General features: G+C 43.7%; 1 protein-coding gene across 1 annotated transcript in view; it reads right to left on the bottom strand.

Moving 5' to 3' along the window:
• Nucleotides 1-75: 75 nt before the first annotated feature.
• Nucleotides 76-18,832, bottom strand: part of LOC108695580 (zinc finger protein 850) — a 32,835-nt gene continuing 14,078 nt past the window's right edge. The window contains 3 exon segments of the mRNA XM_041568229.1: nucleotides 76-1,207; nucleotides 10,197-11,261; nucleotides 13,330-13,333. Coding sequence (XP_041424163.1) covers nucleotides 376-1,207; nucleotides 10,197-11,261; nucleotides 13,330-13,333 — 1,901 coding nt within the window. The 3' untranslated portion in view covers nucleotides 76-375.

The following is an 18,832-nucleotide window of genomic DNA, read 5'->3' as shown; positions in this document are numbered from 1 at the left end:
ATGCAAAGGTACCCCTACATTTTGTGCAAACGATTGCTTAAAAGCATCAGAATGTTGCAAATGTTCATTTTCTTAAAAAAAAATAAACCCATAATTTCAAACATGTCCATCAACCCCATGATCACGACAATGTGTTAGGCCTCCGTTATTTTAGGAGCAATTTCTAGAGAAGTAAAGCACAAAATTCATCCAGTTGAGTTTTTGAAGATGAAACCTTACAGCACAGGTGCAGATTTCTGGGATAGGAAGATTCCCCAGCACCCCAATATTAACACCTTCAGCATAATACTTGTGCAGAGTGTTTGGTTACCCTTTAATTAGCGTTGAACCTGTGATTTATAGAAATATTTACTTGGAGACATTAAGTGACAAATGCTACGATCGTACATGAAGCTTTTGGTGTTTGAGAAAGGAACGTTTCATCAAGAAACCCTCCCCGCATTCTCTGCAGATAAATGGTTTCTCCCCCGTGTGAAGCTTCTGGTGGATTAACAGCTGGTTCTTCCAAGAGAAGCTCTCGCCGCATTCTGTACACGGGAATGGTTTCTCCCCCGTGTGCACTCTCTCGTGAGAGAATAGGTTGAACTTGCGGGAGAATCTTTTGCCGCATTTCGTACAGGTAAATGGTTTCACTCCGGTGTGAATCCTCTCGTGGCTCATAAGGTTGAACCTTTGGAAGAAGCTTTTCCCGCATTCTAAGCAGGTGAAGCTCTTGAGCCCTATATGCAGTTTCTTGTGTTTGTTAAGGGTGCTGTTTAGAGAGAAGCGCTCCCCGCATTCCGTGCAAGAGAAGGGTTTGTCCCCAGTGTGGGATTTGTGGTGGGACAGGAGACTCATCTTCTGGCAAAACCGTTTGCCGCATTCTGTGCAGGTGAAAGGTTTTTCCCCCGTGTGCACCCTTTCGTGTCTCAACAGGTGGCTCTTCTGAGCAAAGTTTTTCCCACATTCTGCGCAGACAAACGATTTCTCCCCTGTGTGAATCTTCTCGTGGGACAGAAGGTGGCTTTTCTGTGAAAAGTGTTTCCCGCATTCTGTGCAGATGAAGGGTTTCTCTCCCGTGTGTAACCTCCCGTGGGACAGAAGGTGGTTCTTCTGAGAAAAACATTTCCCGCAGTCTGTACATGTGAAAGGTTTCTCCCCCGTGTGCACCCGCTCGTGGGTCAGGAGCAGACTTCTCTGAGGAAAGTCCTTTCCACATTCCGTGCAACTAAACTGTTTCCTATGGGCACACTGTGCTCTATGTGAATTGAGTTGAGTTGACGTGAAACAGACTCTTCCTCTCTTCTTCCTGGTGTAGGGACTGACCTCAGAGATTAGAGAACTACTCAGGCCTTCTCTGCACTTACACTGTGTTCCAGAAACATTTTCTTGAAATTTTCTAAATGGATCCTTGGCTTGAGGCAGGGTATTGGGGCATGTATCGGACTCTGGTATCTCTGCTGTCTGGTGCTTCAACCAATCTCTCTGCAGCTCAGAGATGGAGTTTCCCTCAACACTCAAGCAGGGTTCTAATAAAGGCAAAAAATTTGACATTTTCTGAATTCTGAAATCTGGTTATAATCAGAGAAAAGAACATCAGTGCCTTGTTCTTGTGACCCCCAACCTAAACATGTACTTTCTTATTAGCAAATAAGGCAGCTTGTGGGCCACCTTGCATTGTGGGCAGATACTGATTTGTTATAGAGACATACAGTCCTGACAATCTAATGTAAAACTGATTTGTTTGAGGATCTAACTGGCTGGTGAGATTATTCACAGAGGCACCGTTGGTCAGCCAGGCTGGGTAAAGAGGACCAAATATGAGTAATTTAGGTATCTTGAATATCCCAATATTACTGGAAGAACAATGGCTCCCTACCTCCTTCACTGTAAGTCGCCTCCACATGGATACAATTATCATCAAGGTCCAGATCTTCTTCTGCCTTTATCTGTATTAGATCTGGTTCCCCAATGGAATCTGCAACATTTAGAAACTTGAAACACTAGTAGCTTTGTTATGATGACTGAACTAAACTAGGACATGGTTGGACTGGCCTGATAGATTACCAGAAGATCTCCCAGTGGGTCCTGATCATAGTGAACCACAGCCAAAGACCATTTACACCAGAGGTCTATATATTACCTATTACATTAAGGGCTAGGGCCACATGGGAAGAGTTCAGGGAGATTCTAATTGCCGCGTCTAATCTCCCTGAATAGCTTGCTGGTATCGCGCACCCACTAGCGCTAAAGTCGCCTGCGCCTATTCACACGCGGCGATACATTTTTCAAAGCCACTTGAAATTGCCTCGAGGCAATTTCCAGCGACTTTGTAAAACGTATCGCCGCGTGTGAATAGGAGCAGGCGACTTTAGCGCTAGCGGGTGCGAGATACCAGCAAGCTATTCAGGGAGATTAGTCGCCTCAAAGATGCGGCGATTAGTCGCCAGGCGACCAATGTCCCTGAATCTTCCCGTGTGGCCCTAGCCTAAGCACTATCTACATCTAATTGTAAGTGGAGAGTAGATCCTGTGATTCTCTAGTGAGTCCTAAGAGCACAGGAGTCCCAGTCTAGCACAGGACAGGAGTAAAGTAATTATCAGCAGTGATGGGCGAATAAATTCGCCTGTCATGAATTCGCGACACATTTCCGCATTTCACCACCGGCGAATAAATTTGTGAATCTCCAGCGAAAATTCGGCCGGTGTCAAAATCGCCACGCGTCAACCCTATTCGGACGTCCATTGACTTTAGCGCGAGCATTAAAATTGACGCACAAAAAATGTGTCCCTACTAGAAGAGTTCCATCTTGGCAATATGGGCTAGCATTGGAAGGGCTTCTATGTACCTCTTTACTGTCTGACGGGTCAGCCCTTGGACTAGCCGAGCAAAAAGAACAAATAAACAGTGAACAATAATCCAACTGGCCAAGCAGTGGGCTCAGGAATGAGAAATAAATTCTTGCTTTACAGTGAGTTGATGAATTCTCCCACCCTCTGGTAATGGGGCCAGAAAAATAAAACCCACCAACAGTTAGTGGGACTAGGTACTGGGTCTGACTGGGGACACTTACCATCGTCACTACTGGTGCTTCCCATATAATCCACATCTTCAGGTTCTTCTTCTTTTATCTTTATCCTCAGTATCTCAGGCTCCTCCTCAGACATATCTACAAAAGGGAGACGTACACATAAGAAGATGAGCAAGCACTCAGGGGCGTATTATTAAAGCACCCGAGGGCCTGTGCCTGGGGCGGCAGATTTTGGGGGGCGGCCCTTGGATGCCTATAAATTTAAAAAAAAAGATCGTCAAGCTTCTTCCATGGATTAACATAGGTAATCCAGTGAAAGAGCTGGGGGTGAGGGGTAGGGGGCTGGGCTGGTTGGCGGAAGTGACATCATGCGTACATGTCATGTGACATCACTTCCATGACATCCATGCATGCTGACATCACACGCGCCACGTAGGGGGCGTTTAGATCTGGTGACTTGGGCAGCATCGGACCTAAATACAGCCCTGCAAGCACTTCCTAGCCATCTCAGCACACCCTGCTTTTTAGCAAGTGAGGGAATACAGGGTTATGGGAAATAGCTCATAGTCCAAGTTGATCCAGGGACTGGTCCCATTGCCATTTTGGAATCAGGAAGGAATTTTTCCCCCTCTAAGGCAAATTCGAGAGGCTTCAGATGGGTTTTTTTTGCCTTCCTCTGGATCAACTGGCAGATAGGTAGTTAATAAAAAAAAAAAAAAAAAAAAAAAAAAGGTTGAACTCGATGGACATGTGTCTTTTTTCAACCTTACTTACTATGTTACTATGTTACCAGTTGTATTTGGGTTGGGTTTGGGTTGAGCTCTACTGCTTGCTCTCCCCGCCCACAACCTTACACTGCCGCCTTCTGGTTTTATATGCGCTCACCAACACCGCCCCTTTTGTGACATCATGAGCGGGGCAGAACAGGTCTATAAGTAGAGGGGTAAAGAAGGGTACAGGCGGATTCGGGTGGGGTTCAGGTTAAGGTTTTCTCGACCCACACATCACTATAGCAGGCCCATTCGTTTGGCTACGGTGCTACGTGTAAGCACATTTTATAGCCTGAGAGAGGCTTGAAGACATATTCATGACATAGCATCAATAACAATTATTTAAATTCTAATAATAGAGTTTGTACCTTTAACACATTTTCCCCAAAAACCTTGCTAGCACCACCCACCCAGTCCTCTTTCCCATTGCGATGTTAAAGAAAGCCAACCAGCAGATAGGCTGACCTGAGAGGGGACTGAAGCTCTTCTTTTGTTGTATAAATGCAGGGCTGTGATTGGATACCCATTGCCTACTGTGCTTCTGGGTAAAGGACTATTTGGGCACATCCACTACTCCTTTGCAACAGAGACCAGAGAGGATCTATCAACCATAATCCCCTTCCCGTCTGATCTACTTCTTGTCATTGTATTGAGTGTGAAAGAGAGTTATAGTGAAACCAAGGTCAGCCAGTAGTTATTGTACTGCACCTATTTAGTGCTGAGCAAACACTACAAGCCTGTTATTTACCAGCATTAGAATGTGGATCCTCCTCAGCCTTTATTATTTCATCGTTGGTCTCTTCCCTTGCTGAGTCCTCCTCTGATCTCCTGGAGAAACTGACAGCAAGAAAAAGCATCATAAATATCTGGTGCCAGGAGTTGTCATGGAGAGTAGAGAAAGTCTGATAGAGATGTAGGTGTTGGACTGTTATTCTATGAACCAAGGGTCTCTGTAGGAATAGGATTTAGGGTGGTCCAGTCACCCCACAAAACTTACCTTAGGAAAAAGTTCAGATGATTTGCACATACTTTGCCTTGGTCAGTGACCCTTATCTTTTCCGGCATTACTTACCTAAGTACAAAACCTCGATTCTCCATATTTCCTCTTCCTGATCTCTATTTCTGAGCCAGAAACTTCCCTATGGAAAAATGAATCCCGTCTGTTTTCCAAGTACTTACCGACTTACAACTCTGTTTATCTCTGTCTTCCCTCTTTCTGGGTTCTTCCATGTACCAATTTTAGATAGTGGGTCCTAACTTGGCCCTCTGCATGGATCTCTTTGCTCAGAAAAATAACTCATTGTGACAAACCAAGTTCTTTTTGTCCAAAAATGTGTCTTCCTGTAACAGGAAGTAACAAAGAATCAGAACCAGATTGGTGAGAGGCCCACCAGGGCTTCCACCACAGGGCCCCCAACCCACCTCTGGGCCCCCGGCACATACCTTTGCAGTAGTTGTGGCCACAATCGGGGCTGGAGTGAATACCTACAAACTGTCCCGTTTTTCGCAGGACAGTCACAATGTTGACTGAAATGTCCCGACTTTCTCTTTGACCTCCTGCACTGAACAGCCTGAAAAAGATACAATGTTTCTAACTTACTTGGCTTTTGGCAGAGAGCCCAGAGTACGTGACAGGTGCACTTAGATACTTTTGTATCAATTAAGGGGGAGGTACCTCATTCCCAATCCAGTGATGTAACAGTGTTTGGCTTCAGCTTCTGACTGAGATCCAATAGAACGGAAGCTAATGGTTTTGACACAAATATTCAGCCATGAAGAATGCCACCATTTTATTGGTGGTCATCTTTTGCTTTTGCTGATATTAACAGATTACAGCATATCGCAGATTCTCACATTTACCTAAAATACAGTCCAACTTTACATATAGACCATCAATTTACATGTTTCTTATAATGAGTTATTGTCCACCTGAAAAGCACAAAACAATTGCTTAGGTGCAGTAACCATAGCAACCAATAAGATGTTTGTTTTAAAACAGAGAGTGTTGGACTGGGGTACTGGGGTAAACCTGAGAACCTCACCCCAGGGTCCCACCAAACACATAAACACACCTGCCTCTGCAACCACCATCACCCCTTCACAACGTCCGCTGCACCCCATCTCTATACACAGGACTGGCTGCACCAGGGCAACATTTTTAGCTACTTTGTTACTTCATTTAGTCATAATTATCCAGATATCTCTGATAGATCTCTACTGAAAATGGTCAGTGAGGATATTAACCCCAGACATACCAGAAGGATCACTGCTGAAATAGATGAGCACTGCATATACAGTACTTATACTTCAGCGCTATTAAGGGGGGTCCTGCTAATTTGAAAAGTGCAGCACAGCCGGGCCCCCCTTTAGGCCCGGAACAACGGTATCCCCTGTGCCCCGCTGATGGTGGTCCAGAAGTGCAGGGCAACAGTACTTTGTGCAGTTTATTACTTTAAAGGAGACTTTTAGGATAAATGAAAAAACCCTAATTGTGTAGGCAATTATAAGTAATATATGGTGTTGCTTTTACATGGTGCTAAAAATTAATATTATCTTTAAAAATAGCCCCTTTATTGGAGCGCCCTATAGATGTTCTCTGGTCCCTGTCAGGTCCTGTTAGCTGCTGATTGGTTCCTGTAATACAACTAATGATACATGGTTCACACATGATGAAATTGAAAAGAGACTAGAACATGTTAAGATTAACAAAGGTCCGGGGCCAGATGGTATTCATCCCAGGGTAATTAGCGATCTTAGCTCTGTGATTGCCAAACCTCTTTACTTAATTTTTCAGGATTCATTGAGATCTGGCATAGTGCCGAGAGACTGGCGAATTGCTAATGTGGTGCCTCTATTCAAAAAAGGATCCCGTTCTCAGCCTCAAAACTATAGGCCAGTTAGTCTGACGTCAGTGGTAGGAAAGCTTTTCGAAGGGTTAATAAAGGATAAGATACTGGACTTCATAGCAAATCATAATACTATGAGTGTGTGCCAGCATGGTTTTATGCGTAATAGATCTTGCCAGACTAACTTAATTTCTTTTTATGAGAAGGTAAGCAGAGACCTCGATTCTGGGATGGCAGTGGATGTTATTTACTTAGACTTTGCTAAAGCATTTGATACAGTGCCACACAAAAGGTTACTGGTTAAATGAAGGAATGTTGGCCTGGAACATAGTATTTGTACCTGGATAGAGAACTGGCTAAAAGATAGACTACAAAGAGTGGTGGGAAATGGAACATTTTCTAATTGGACCAGTGTTGTTAGTGGAGTACCGCAGGGCTCTGTACTAGGTCCCTTGCTTTTCAACTTGTTTATTAATGACCTGGAGGTGCCATTGAAAGTACTGTTTCTATTTGTGCAGATGAGACTAAATTGTGCAGAACTATAGGTTCCATGCAGGATGCTGCCACTTTGCACAGTGATTTGTCTAAACTGGAAAACTGGGCAGCAAACTGGAAAATGAGGTTCAATGTTGATAAATGCAGGTTATGCACTTTGGCAAAAATAATATAAATGCAAGTTATACACTAAATGGCAGCGTGTTGGGAGTTTCCTTAAATGAGAAGGATCTTGGGGTCTTTGTAGATAACACGTTGTCTAATTCTGGGCAGTGTCATTCTGTGGCTACTAAAGCAAATAAAGTTCTTGTATAAAAAAGGGCATTAACTCAAGGGATGAAACATAATTGTGTCTCTTTATAGGTCCCTGGTGAGGCCTCATCTGGAGTATGGGGGCAGTTTTGGACTCCAGTCCTTAAGAGGGATATAAATGAGCTGGAGAGAGTGCAGAGACTAAGTGCAACTAAACTGGTTAGAGGGAGGGAAGAGTTAAATTATGAGGGGAGACTGACAAGGTTGGGGTTGTTTTCTCTGGGGGAAAAAAGGCGCTTGTGAGGGGACATGATTAGACTTTACAAGTACATTAGAGGACATTATAGACAAATAGCAGGGGACCTTTTTACCCATAAAGAGAATCACGTACCAGAGGCCTCCCCTTCAGACTAGAGGAAAAGAAGTTTCATTTAAAGGAACAGAGTAGGGGGTTCATCACAGTGAGGACAGTGAGGTTGGGGAATGCACTTCCGGGTGATGATTCAGTTAATGACTATAAGAGGGACTTGGATGATTTCTTGGACAGACATAATACAAAGGCTATTGTGATACTAAACTCTATAGTTAGTATAGATATGGGGATATAGAATTTAATTAAAAGTAGAGAGGGGTGTGTGTATGGGGCTGGGTGCCCCTCATTTGGAGGGGTTGGACTTGATGGACTTTGTCTTTTTTCAACCCAATTTAACTATGTAACTGTGTAACTATATTATACAGCTAAACTGTATGTTCTGGGGTTTTATATACGAAAGGAGAAGGAAAGCTCCAAGACAGTTTATTGGCAACAGATTAGCCACAATAGTACAAGCTAGAATGCTATATTTATTCTGCAGAATGCTTTACCATACCTGAGTAAACAGCTGTAGACACTGTCTCTGTTTGTTTAGGATAGCAGCTGCCATTTTAGCTTGGTGTGACATCACTTCCTGCCTGAGTCTCTCCCTGCTCACTTACAGCTCTGACCTCAGATTACAGCAGGGATGGGAGGAGGGAGAGGAGCAAACTGAGCATGCTCACGCCCTAGCCCTGGAGGTTTAAGCTGAAAACAGGAAGTCTGATACAGAAGCCCATTAGTACACAATAGAAGGAAAGAAATGTGCTGTTTGTTTTGACAGGGGACTCAGAGCAGCATTACTTTGAGGGGTTACTGGTGTATTTATATAGACCTTTCTGATAAAGCTTATTTAATTTTAGCCTTTCCTTCTCCTTTACATGAGAAAACTCCAATAAGGATTAATTATATATTTGTTTGGATCAAGTACAAGGTACAGTTTTATAAATACAGGGAAAAATGAAATCATTTTTAAAAATTCTAATTATTTGGATAAAATGGTGTCTATGGGAGACGGCCTTTCTGTAATTTGTAGCTTTCTGGATAACAGGTTTCTGGATCCCATACCTGTATAAAACACAGATCAATGTTTTACTTTTAGCCGTCTCTTCCCCTATAATAAAGATGCTTTTTTTTAAAATTAGATATCATGATCTCTGTAAAAAAGTTTGTTCCAGCAAAGTCCTGCTCATTGCACACATGTTGAACAAGAAAGTATAGCCCTGTTTTTGTGAATGAAGGAATGTCTTCCCATATTCTGGGTTTGTAAGGTTTTTGTTGTGTTTTGGTAGCTGAGGATGAGTAGAGTATATATATGCTTTATTAGCAGGTTCCTGCAGCCATTACACACTTCAACAGTAACTAACTCTAATGCTTTATGCTGTATAAAAATTACTGTGTATGCACAGTATAAGTCTTGTGTACAGTGACACCTACAGGCTATTTGTATAAACACCATATATTCCCCCTATAGTAGGAAAACATTCGGACAAATGAAATAAATAGCAACAATGCATCTTAAAGCAATATTATGAATTCTTCACATCACATAGTCCTTGGTCCATGCAGGTAGTTTTCTGATTCAGACAGTTCATATGTGTATGGTCCTCGCTGGAAATCTCACTTCAAGTGGTGTAGTAAATTTAGATTGTCCTTGTTTCAGTAGTGCTGGTTTCTTAATTCTGACTAAATATCCAGGCTGAAAGTGCACTTCTCTTGCACCAGTATAAGTATAAGCCTTGCATTTGGCTTGTTGACGTTTGACAATGTCAGCAGTAGATGATTTTGTAGGCACAGTATTTTGTGGAAGTTTGATGTCTGCAACATTTAACTTAGTGCGTATCTGTCTGCAATGTAATGATTTAGCTGGAGATGCTTGGGTTGTTGCATTGCACGTTGCTCTGTAGTTATGTAGGAACTCTGTTGTAAATATTTTCCAAGATTTCCCAGTAATGCAACAGTTTTCTCTGTATGATTGGCATGGATCTGTGTGAGAACTGCACCAACCCCTGAAGCATCTGTAGTAACCATAGTGGGTAGTGCAGGATCAAATAAAGCTAGTGCTGGACTGTTCACAATTAACTGTTTCACTATTTCGAAACTAAGTTGAGCAGTATCTGACCAAACCAGGCTTAAAGTTCCATGTGGTGTTTTCCATGTGGCTCCGCAACTCAAGCATAGTTGGGAATAAACTTAGAATACCATGAAGTAAGACCTAAGAAAGCTTGTAAGGTCTGGAAATCAGATGGAGTAAGTGCTTGTGTAACAGCGATGACATGGTCAGGGTCAGGCAGTAATCCCTCTTGTGAAATTATATGACCCAGAAATGACAGCTGAGTTTGTCTGAAGTGGCATTTCGAAAAGGTGTAAAATGCACATTGTGTGGAAGTGAAAGGTTTCAACCTGTGTGTTTTATCTGGTGACGGCGTAAGGTGGCCTTTGCAGGAAAGCCTTCTCCACATTCTGTACACGTGAAAGGTTTTTCCCCAGTATGGAGTCTCTGGTGAATAAGCAAACGGCTCTTTTCAAGGAATCTTTTGTCACAGTCTGTGCATGTGTATGGCGCCTCTCCGGTGTGAACTTTCTGGTGAGAGGTAAGTGCTCTCTTACTAGAGTACGATTTCCCACATTCTGTACAAGTGAAAGGTTTCACCCCTGTGTGTTTTATCCGATGACAGAGTAAGGTGGCCTTTTCAGGAAAACCTTCTCCACATTCTGTACACGTGAAAGGTTTTTCCCCAGTGTGGAGTCTCTGGTGAATGAGAAAACGGCTCTTTTCAAGGAAGCTTTTGCCACAGTCTGTGCATGTGTATGGCGCCTCTCCGGTGTGAACTTTCTGGTGAGAGGTAAGTGCTCTCTTGCTAGAGTACGATTTCCCACATTCTGCGCAAGTGAAAGGTTTCACCCCTGTGTGTTTTATCTGGTGACAGAGTAAGTTGGCCTTTGCAGGAAAGCCTTCTCCACATTCTGTACACGTGAAAGGTTTTTCCCCAGTATGGAGTCTCTGGTGAATAAGCAAACGGCTCTTTATAGGGAAGCTTTTGCCACAGTCTGTGCATGTGTATGGCGCTTCTCCGGTGTGAACTTTCTGGTGAGAGGTAAGTGCACTCTTGCTAGAGTACGATTTCCCACATTGTGTGCATGTGAAAGGTTTCACCCCTGTGTGTTTCACCTGGTGACGGCGTAAGGTGGCCTTTGCAGGAAAGCCTTCTCCACATTCTGTACACGTGAAAGGTTTTTCCCCAGTGTGGAGTCTCTGGTGAATGAGCAAACGGCTCTTTATAGGGAAGCTTTTGCCACAGTCTGTGCATGTGTATGGCGCCAAACCGGTGTGAACTTTCTGGTGAGAGGCAAGTGCTCTCTTGCTAAAGTACGATTTCCCACATTCTTTACAAACGAAAGGTTTGACCCTCAAGTGAATATCTCGATGGCTAATAAACTGGTTCTCTTGTTTAAAGCTTTCTCCTTGTTCTGTAGAAGGGAAACTTTTCTTCTCTGTGTGACTTTCCTGATGAGCGGCAAGAATCTCCTTTTTACTGGATTCTTTACAATTGAATGGTTTCTCCCCTGTGTGCGTTTTCAAGTGACTGACATAGTTGTGCCTATGGTGAAAGCTTTTCCCACATTCGGTACAAACATATGACGCCTCCCCGGTGTGAATTTTCTGGTGATGTACTAGGCTGCTCTTGTACCTGAAATTGATTCCACATTCTGTACAAGGGTAAGGTTTCTCCCCTGTGTGGATTTTCAGGTGGCGTAAGAAACTGTTCTTTTGTATAAAGCCTTTGCCACATTCTGAACAAGTGAATGGTTTCTCCCCTGTGTGTGTTTTCTGATGAGATTCAAAGCTACTCCTACTACCAAAGCCTTTGCCACATTCTGTACAAGTGAATGGTTTCACCCCAGTGTGTAGTGTAAGGTGAACTTGAAGGCTGCTCCTGGAAGACAGGGTTTTCCCGCATTCTGGACAAGTGACTTGTTTCTCCCCCGTGTGAATTTTCTGGTGAATGACAAGGATTTCTTTTTTATAGAAGCCTTTACCACATTCATTACAAGTGAACGATTTCGTCTCTGAGTGGTTATTCCGGTGACGGAGCAGGTTTTTCTTTTCAGCAAAGCTCTTGCCACATTCTGTGCAAGTGAATGGCCCCAGTGTGTGACTTTTGTGGTGAGCTACAAGAGAGCACCTATGGCCGTAGCGTTTCCCACATTCTGCACATTCAAAAAGTGTTTCTGCTGTAGAAGTTCTCCTTTGGCCCTGAAGGTCTTTGGTTAGAGATGATTTTTCAGTACTGGTGAGAGAACTGGGCACAGTGTGGGTTTTCAGGTGATATAACAAGTTGCTTTTATGTGCAAATGTTTTCCCACAGTCTGAGCAACAGAATGGTTTCTCCCCTGTGTGTTGTTTCATATGAGAAAGAAGGCTAGGCTTCCTAGCAAAGTCTTTGCTACACACTGTACAAATGAACGGTTTCTCCCCTGTGTGTATTACCATATGAGATACGAGTTGACCCTTTAGAGTAAAGCCTTTGCCGCATTCTGTGCACGTGAATGGTTTCTCCCCGATGTGTATTTGTATATGAGATACAAGGTTACTCTTTTGAGTAAAGCCTTTGCCACATTCTGTACAAGAGAATGGTTTCACCCCCGTGTGTATTTTCATATGAGTGACAAGGCGGCTGTTATTGGCAAAGCCTTTGCCACATTCTGTACAAGTGAATGGTTTCTCCCCCGTGTGTTTTCTAAGGTGAATTAGAAGGCTGGTCTTGGAAGACAGGGTTTCCCCACATTCTGTACAGGTCACATTTCTCTCCCCCGTGTGAGTATTCTGGTGATTGACAAGGAAACTTTTTTGAGAGAAGCATTTCCCACATTCCTTACAAGTAAATGGTTTCTTCTTTGAGTGAACACGTTGGTGACGGAGAAGACTGGCTTTTTGAGGGAAGATCTTGTCACATTTTGCACAACTGAAAGACCCGAGTGTGTGAATTCCCTGGTGAGTGAGAAGGGAGAACCTACTGAGGAAGCTCTTCCCACATTCTGCACAATCAAAAGATTTTTCTCCTGGAGAAGTTTTCCTTTGCTCCTGATTTTGGTCTTTGGTTAGAGATGATGTTTCCTCACATTCAGGATTGGGCTCAGTACCAAAGTCCTGCCCAGACTCCTTGCTGGCCAAATGTTTCTCTTGGGGGTCCATCCTCCTTAGTACAGAGGTGTACGAGAAGATAACTAGTCACAGAAAAGCTTTTCGAACAAGTCAAAAGGCAGTGATCCTTATTTCATACAGTTGGCTCACACTCATACTCAGCCTGGGTTTCGGTTGTGCCAACCTTAAAAATTCTTCCACACTGGGTTGCCCAAACGTAGCCTTTATAGACTTTACCAGTATATTCTGACGACTCTTATCATGAAGCAATGTCCTGATAAAAGAAGAACAGAGACATTATATAGAAAACACAAGACAAAGTCGGGGATACAAATTGCGCATAATGATTGCAGAAACAATAAGTAATATAGTTCCCTATCAGGTCTGCCAAACTGCTGGCTGCTAATACGGTAGATGGGGATTGGCTGGCACTAGAAGATTCTCATTCCACAAGGTACCTGACTCGCTGCAGGACTCTAGTCCTCGGGTTGAAATACATTTTCACCCGAGTGCCACCCTCAAAAGCAGTCGTCGTAGGCACAGGCCCTTTGGGTTCCTACTGTGTATATAAATATGGTCCTGGGCAGGTAATTGAGGGATATGCCTAGCGCCCCCTAATCACATGACCAGGGGCAGCTGGGAAAATGACAAAATGTCTAGCCCCATGTCAGATTTCAAAATTGAATATAAAAAAATCTGTTTGCTCTTTTGAGAAATGGATTTCTGGATAATAATGCTGGAGCAGCACTATTAATTGATACGTTTTGAAAAAAACATGTTTTCCCATGACAGCATCCCTTTAAAAAGAAACACATTTTTTAAAAAATAAATAAAAATGATGTTACGGGTCCTTTAATGATTTCCTCTGAGCCCTCCTCCCTCATCACCTCTCCTATAATAACTGTCTCCTCCCTCAGCCCCGAGTCCTCATTCGTCAGAGTTCATCTTCTCCAGGAGCCTGGCTGGTAATGAGGCTGGTAACGAGGCTGGTAACGAGGCTGGTAACGAGGCTGATAATGAGGCTGATAATGAGGCTGAGGGAGGAGTGGGGGATGGTTAAAGTAGAAAGCTGAGGGCTGAGGGCTGAGTTGGGTGAGAGGAGGGTGAGATGTGAGAGAAATACGCTGCTGCCAGGACTGAGGAGTGAATAGAGACTTATTACAAAGGGGGAACATAACAGGAGATCTCACATCATGGACTTTGGCTGAGGATGTCCTAAAATGGTTTCAGCAGATGAATTCAGCATCGGCTGCTTTTTCTCTCACCAAAGGCTGTAGTCTCACCTCCGTCATGTGTCCTCCCTCCTCAGCCAACTACTCCTGGTTCTGACATCACTACTGCCATAGTCTCTTCTCACGAGACTTCAGTCATCACAGTGTCAACCAGGAAGTGGGGTAAAACTGCAGAAATGTATGGGCTGTCTTTTTCTCTTTACTGTAATTCATGTAAAATATGTGACGGATTCTGCAGCCTTGTGTCTTTATATGGACAACCCCTCAGTGACTTCTAATATCCTTATCATTTACAGTAGGGGGTACATTATCCCTTATAATACATGAGTGATACTCAGAGTTCCCTGTATAACTCAGCCTGCAGCCTTGTGCCTTTATATGGTCACAGAATAACCCCTCAGTGACTTCTAATATCCTTATCATTTACAGTAGGGGGTACATTATCCCTTATAATACATGAGTGATACTCAGAGTTCCCTGTATAACTCAGCCTGCAGCCTTGTGCCTTTATATGGTCACAGAACAACCCCTCAGTGACTTCTAATATCCTTATCATTTACAGTAGGGGTTACATTATCCCTTATAATACATGAGTGATACTCAGAGTTCCCTGTATAACTCAGCCTGCAGCCTTGTGTCTTTATATGGTCACAGAACAACCCCTCAGTGACTTCTAATATCCTTATCATTTACAGTAGGGGGTACATTATCCCTTATAATACATGAAAAAATACCGGCCTTCCTATATTTTTCTATTCTGCCCTATTAATAACATTGGCATCAAGCACCATTTTTACTGGCTGGGCCAGTAAAATACCGACTAGGTGGCAACCCTAACCCCTGGCTGGGACACACACACAGCACAGCATAGGCAGCAGCAGCGTGAGAACAGAGAGGAGTGGGAGGGGCGGAGCCACAGCAGGAGATAGGGTGGAGGAGCGGTCTTAGTGCCTGCCGGATTGATCAGGAGCAGTCCACTTACACAAGATATAGCGGCCCCGAACAGACAGATGGCCAGTCTGGGGAGGCAGGTTTTTTTTAGCATCTGAACTTTTCCAGGGAGATTCTAGCTATCTGTATAACAGAACATTCTGTCCCAGTGGCTGCACAGATCCTATCTGATCCCCATTGTAAGCAGCAGTCCTGTCCTGCTTTATGGCAGCTGAGATTCTAGCTATCTGTATAACAGAACATTCTGTCCCAGTGGCTGCACAGATCCTATCTGATCCCCATTGTAAGCAGCAGTCCTGTCCTGCTTTATGGCAGCTGAGATTCTAGCTATCTGTATAACAGAACATTCTGTCCCAGTGGCTGCAAAAATCCTATCTGATCCCCAACTTCAGATGGCCTGTGCATTTTGTCTAGACAAACGTCGCCCACTATTACCCAGCCTAGGTCAAGTCTTTGCGCATAGGGAGCATCATGAAGACCATTGCACTGTTGCCGTACCTCATGGACTCTAAGAATGTCTCTCCCCAACAAGAGCAGGATTTCAGCATCCTTTTTAATGGTAGGAATCTGAGTGGGGTTGGTGGCATGCAGCTTCTGGTGTGGGAATCTCTTTCCTGCTATTAGGTATCTCATTACATTCAATTAGTGTAAGTAAAGGCAGATGAATGTTACCTTTAATTGAGGAGACAATGTACCCATTAGCCCTCCTGCCCAGAGTCTCTATATGACCAGCACAGGTATTGAGGATATAGGGTTTTGCATCTCCCTTGATGGTGAAAATCTCAAAGAACTGCAGTCTTGCCAAAGATCTGTTGCTTTGGTCATCAAGCATAGCATAAGTCTTTATTGCTTCGACCTTCAGGATATACCTGGACTAGGCATACCTTGGCACAGCATTTGGGACTATAGCCTTCTCCGCAGACTTCAGTATATGAAGTTGAAATCTTTGTTGAAGCAGGAACACATCCTTGTTTCTCCCTGCCATGATTTGAGATGGGGGTTGGAGACTGTGGTCTATCAGGAAGAGGTATTGGATGCATTGCTGCAATATGCTTGTCACTGCTGCACTCAGTACACTCACGCAAGTCTCTGTGTTTAGTAGCTGTGTTGTCATGCCATGAGGTAGAAAGGTTGGGTTCACTAAAGCTGAAGCTTGGATCATTCTTGACCCAGGAATAGTCACTGATGAATTTGCAGAAGTATGAAAATGGAGGAAAGGATACATTGTATTGTTTCTTATACTTTGAGCCCGCTGTGGCCCACTTCTCTTGCAACCCATATGGTAGCTTCACCACTACTGGGTTCACACCATGAGCTGTATCCAAAATGCTAAGTCCTGAGAGATGAGTATCTGCCTTAGCTAACTCTATCTCCATCAGAAGGTCACTGAACTCTTGCAGCTTGTGATTGTCTTTATTGGTTATTTTTGGGAAAGACTGTAGTCTCTTAAACAAGGCACTTTCTATGGTTTCAGAGCTGCCATAGGTTTGTTCAAGTCTTTCCCAAGCAGCAGCAAGACCTGCATCTGGGTAGTCGACATGCACAGCTCTTAGTCTCTTAACACAATCTGCAGACTCTGGACCTAGCCATTTGATGAGTAAATCAAGTTCCTCTTTGGCTGTGAGGTTGAGGTCAGCCATTGCACCTTTAAAGGTAGATCTCCAGGCTCTGCAATTCTCTGGACAGTCATCAAACCTTGAGAGACTAACGTTAATGAGCTCACGACTTATCATGTATCTGGCGAAGTCATAACCGATGGTCCGATGTGCGGAATCTCTCTTTACCTGGCGAAGTCAGTCAGGTCTGATCTCTCACTCTTTGGTGCCTGGGTAACTTGTGGAACCTGGAGGTTGTATAAACTTCCCGGTGTATAAAGGTGAGGTGAACCAGGATAAAATGAAGTGGCGCAAGCATTAAGCAGTGGTTTGGTCTCTAAGGCTTTTGCTGGCTCTAGTTTAAACTGAGGGTCGTTGCTGGAGTTCACCTGAGAGATGGTAGGAGGTATCATCTCATGCTGAGTGACTACATCTGTGTGGTTGGTCTGTTGCTGTGCCAGCGCTGGAAGCCCCATGGTTTGGGTACTGTAAGGTGCACCAGTGTTAGTAGTAATAGGTAAAAGGGACTGACCTGTATTATGAGTTGCTGGAGTTATCCTTGGATTTTGTAAGATTGGTTGGTTTTCATTAGATGCATCCTGGTTCAGTACATATTTACTTGTACGTTCAATAGGATCTTCAGACTCTGCAGAGTAGGCACGTGCCGACTCTGCCTACCACTAGTTCTGGCCCTGGCTGCAGGTCAAAAAGAATATTTCCTTCCTAACCTCTGAGCTGTAGCTAGGGTTGCCACCTTTACTAAAAAATATTACCGGCCAGTGGGGGGCGGGCACCAAAAGGGGGCGGTCTGTGATGCAAAAAGGGGCGGGGCTACATGGTGTGTCACAAAAGTGGCGGAGCAACATCGTAGAGACGTCCACGGTGCTGGAAAAAAGGTAAGTTCTTTGCAAATTGGGGGCAGGCCAGAGGCTTTTTTTAAAGGGTATTACAAATTACCGGCAATTGCATTGCCCGGAAATTTGTAATACCGGCCCCGGCCTTGGCAGGTGTTTTACCGGCTAGGCCGGTAAAATACCGGCCGTGTGGCAACTCTAGCTGTAGCTCCTCACTTATGGAAGGCAGGAAGTGACATCACACACAAGGAAGGAATAGGAGGAGGGTTTACAAACAAGGAAATACAGAGGCTGCTGAATAGCTTTGGTCACTAGGTGGCAGCGTAACAATGGGTATGTATATAAACAAAGCAATTAAACATATATATTCTAACCCTGATAACTTTAACTGCTGGGGCAGCACACTCTATTACAGGTATGAGACCTGTTATCCAGAATGCTTGGGACCTGGGGTTTTCCTGGATAATAGATCTTTCCGTAATTTAAATCTTCATACTTTAAGTCTACTAGAAAATCATGATAACATTAAAGGGGAAGTAAAGTCTAAAGCAGAATATGGCTAGTAACGCTGTATTTTGTATAATAAACATAAACATGAACGTATTTCACCAGAAACCTTAAGCTGGCCTTAGACGTGCAGATTTACCTTCATATCAGACGATTGATCGTTTGGTGCCATCTCCCGACCTGTTAGATCAAATAAAGTAGTAAAAGAACAGATCAGCCAATGTTCTGCCCCTGACAGCAATCGTATGAAAGTTACATGTATGTCCGACCAAAGCTGGTGACCGTCTCCCACAGCAGATCTCCAATACATGCAGAGATATTATCAACTGAACGACCGATCGTCGTCTCACTAAAAATGTTGAGAAACTCCACACACGGCCTGAAAATCATACAATCAAATCTTTGCGTCTGTGGCCAGCTTAATAAATCAAATGATTTATGCTTTCAAAGTTGGCCACAGGGGGTCACCATCTTGTAACTTTGTTATAAATCTTTGCAAGACCAAGACTGTGCACATGCTCAGTGTGATCTGGGCTGCTTAGGGATCGTCTTAAACAGGGGCGTAACTATAGAGGAAGCAGACCCTGCAGTTGCAGGGGGGCCCAGGAGTGTAGGGGGCCCAGTGAGACCCTAATTAATTAGTAATTTTAATATATCTTGGTTATATAGGCCAACTTATAAATATTTTAGGGCCCTAAATTGAATTTGCTATGGGGCCCAGTAACAACTAGTTACGCCACTGGTCTTAAATGATCAAAACAGCACAAGTCAAATAATATCTGCCAGAAGCCGATACACAAGACTGATTAATAATCAGAATAT

The sequence above is a fragment of the Xenopus laevis genome, chromosome 6S (assembly GCF_017654675.1).
Source record: "Xenopus laevis strain J_2021 chromosome 6S, Xenopus_laevis_v10.1, whole genome shotgun sequence".
NCBI lineage: Eukaryota > Metazoa > Chordata > Amphibia > Anura > Pipidae > Xenopus > Xenopus laevis.
The sequence above is the reverse complement of the archived record's forward strand: the minus strand, read 5'-3'. Positions and strand labels throughout refer to the sequence as shown.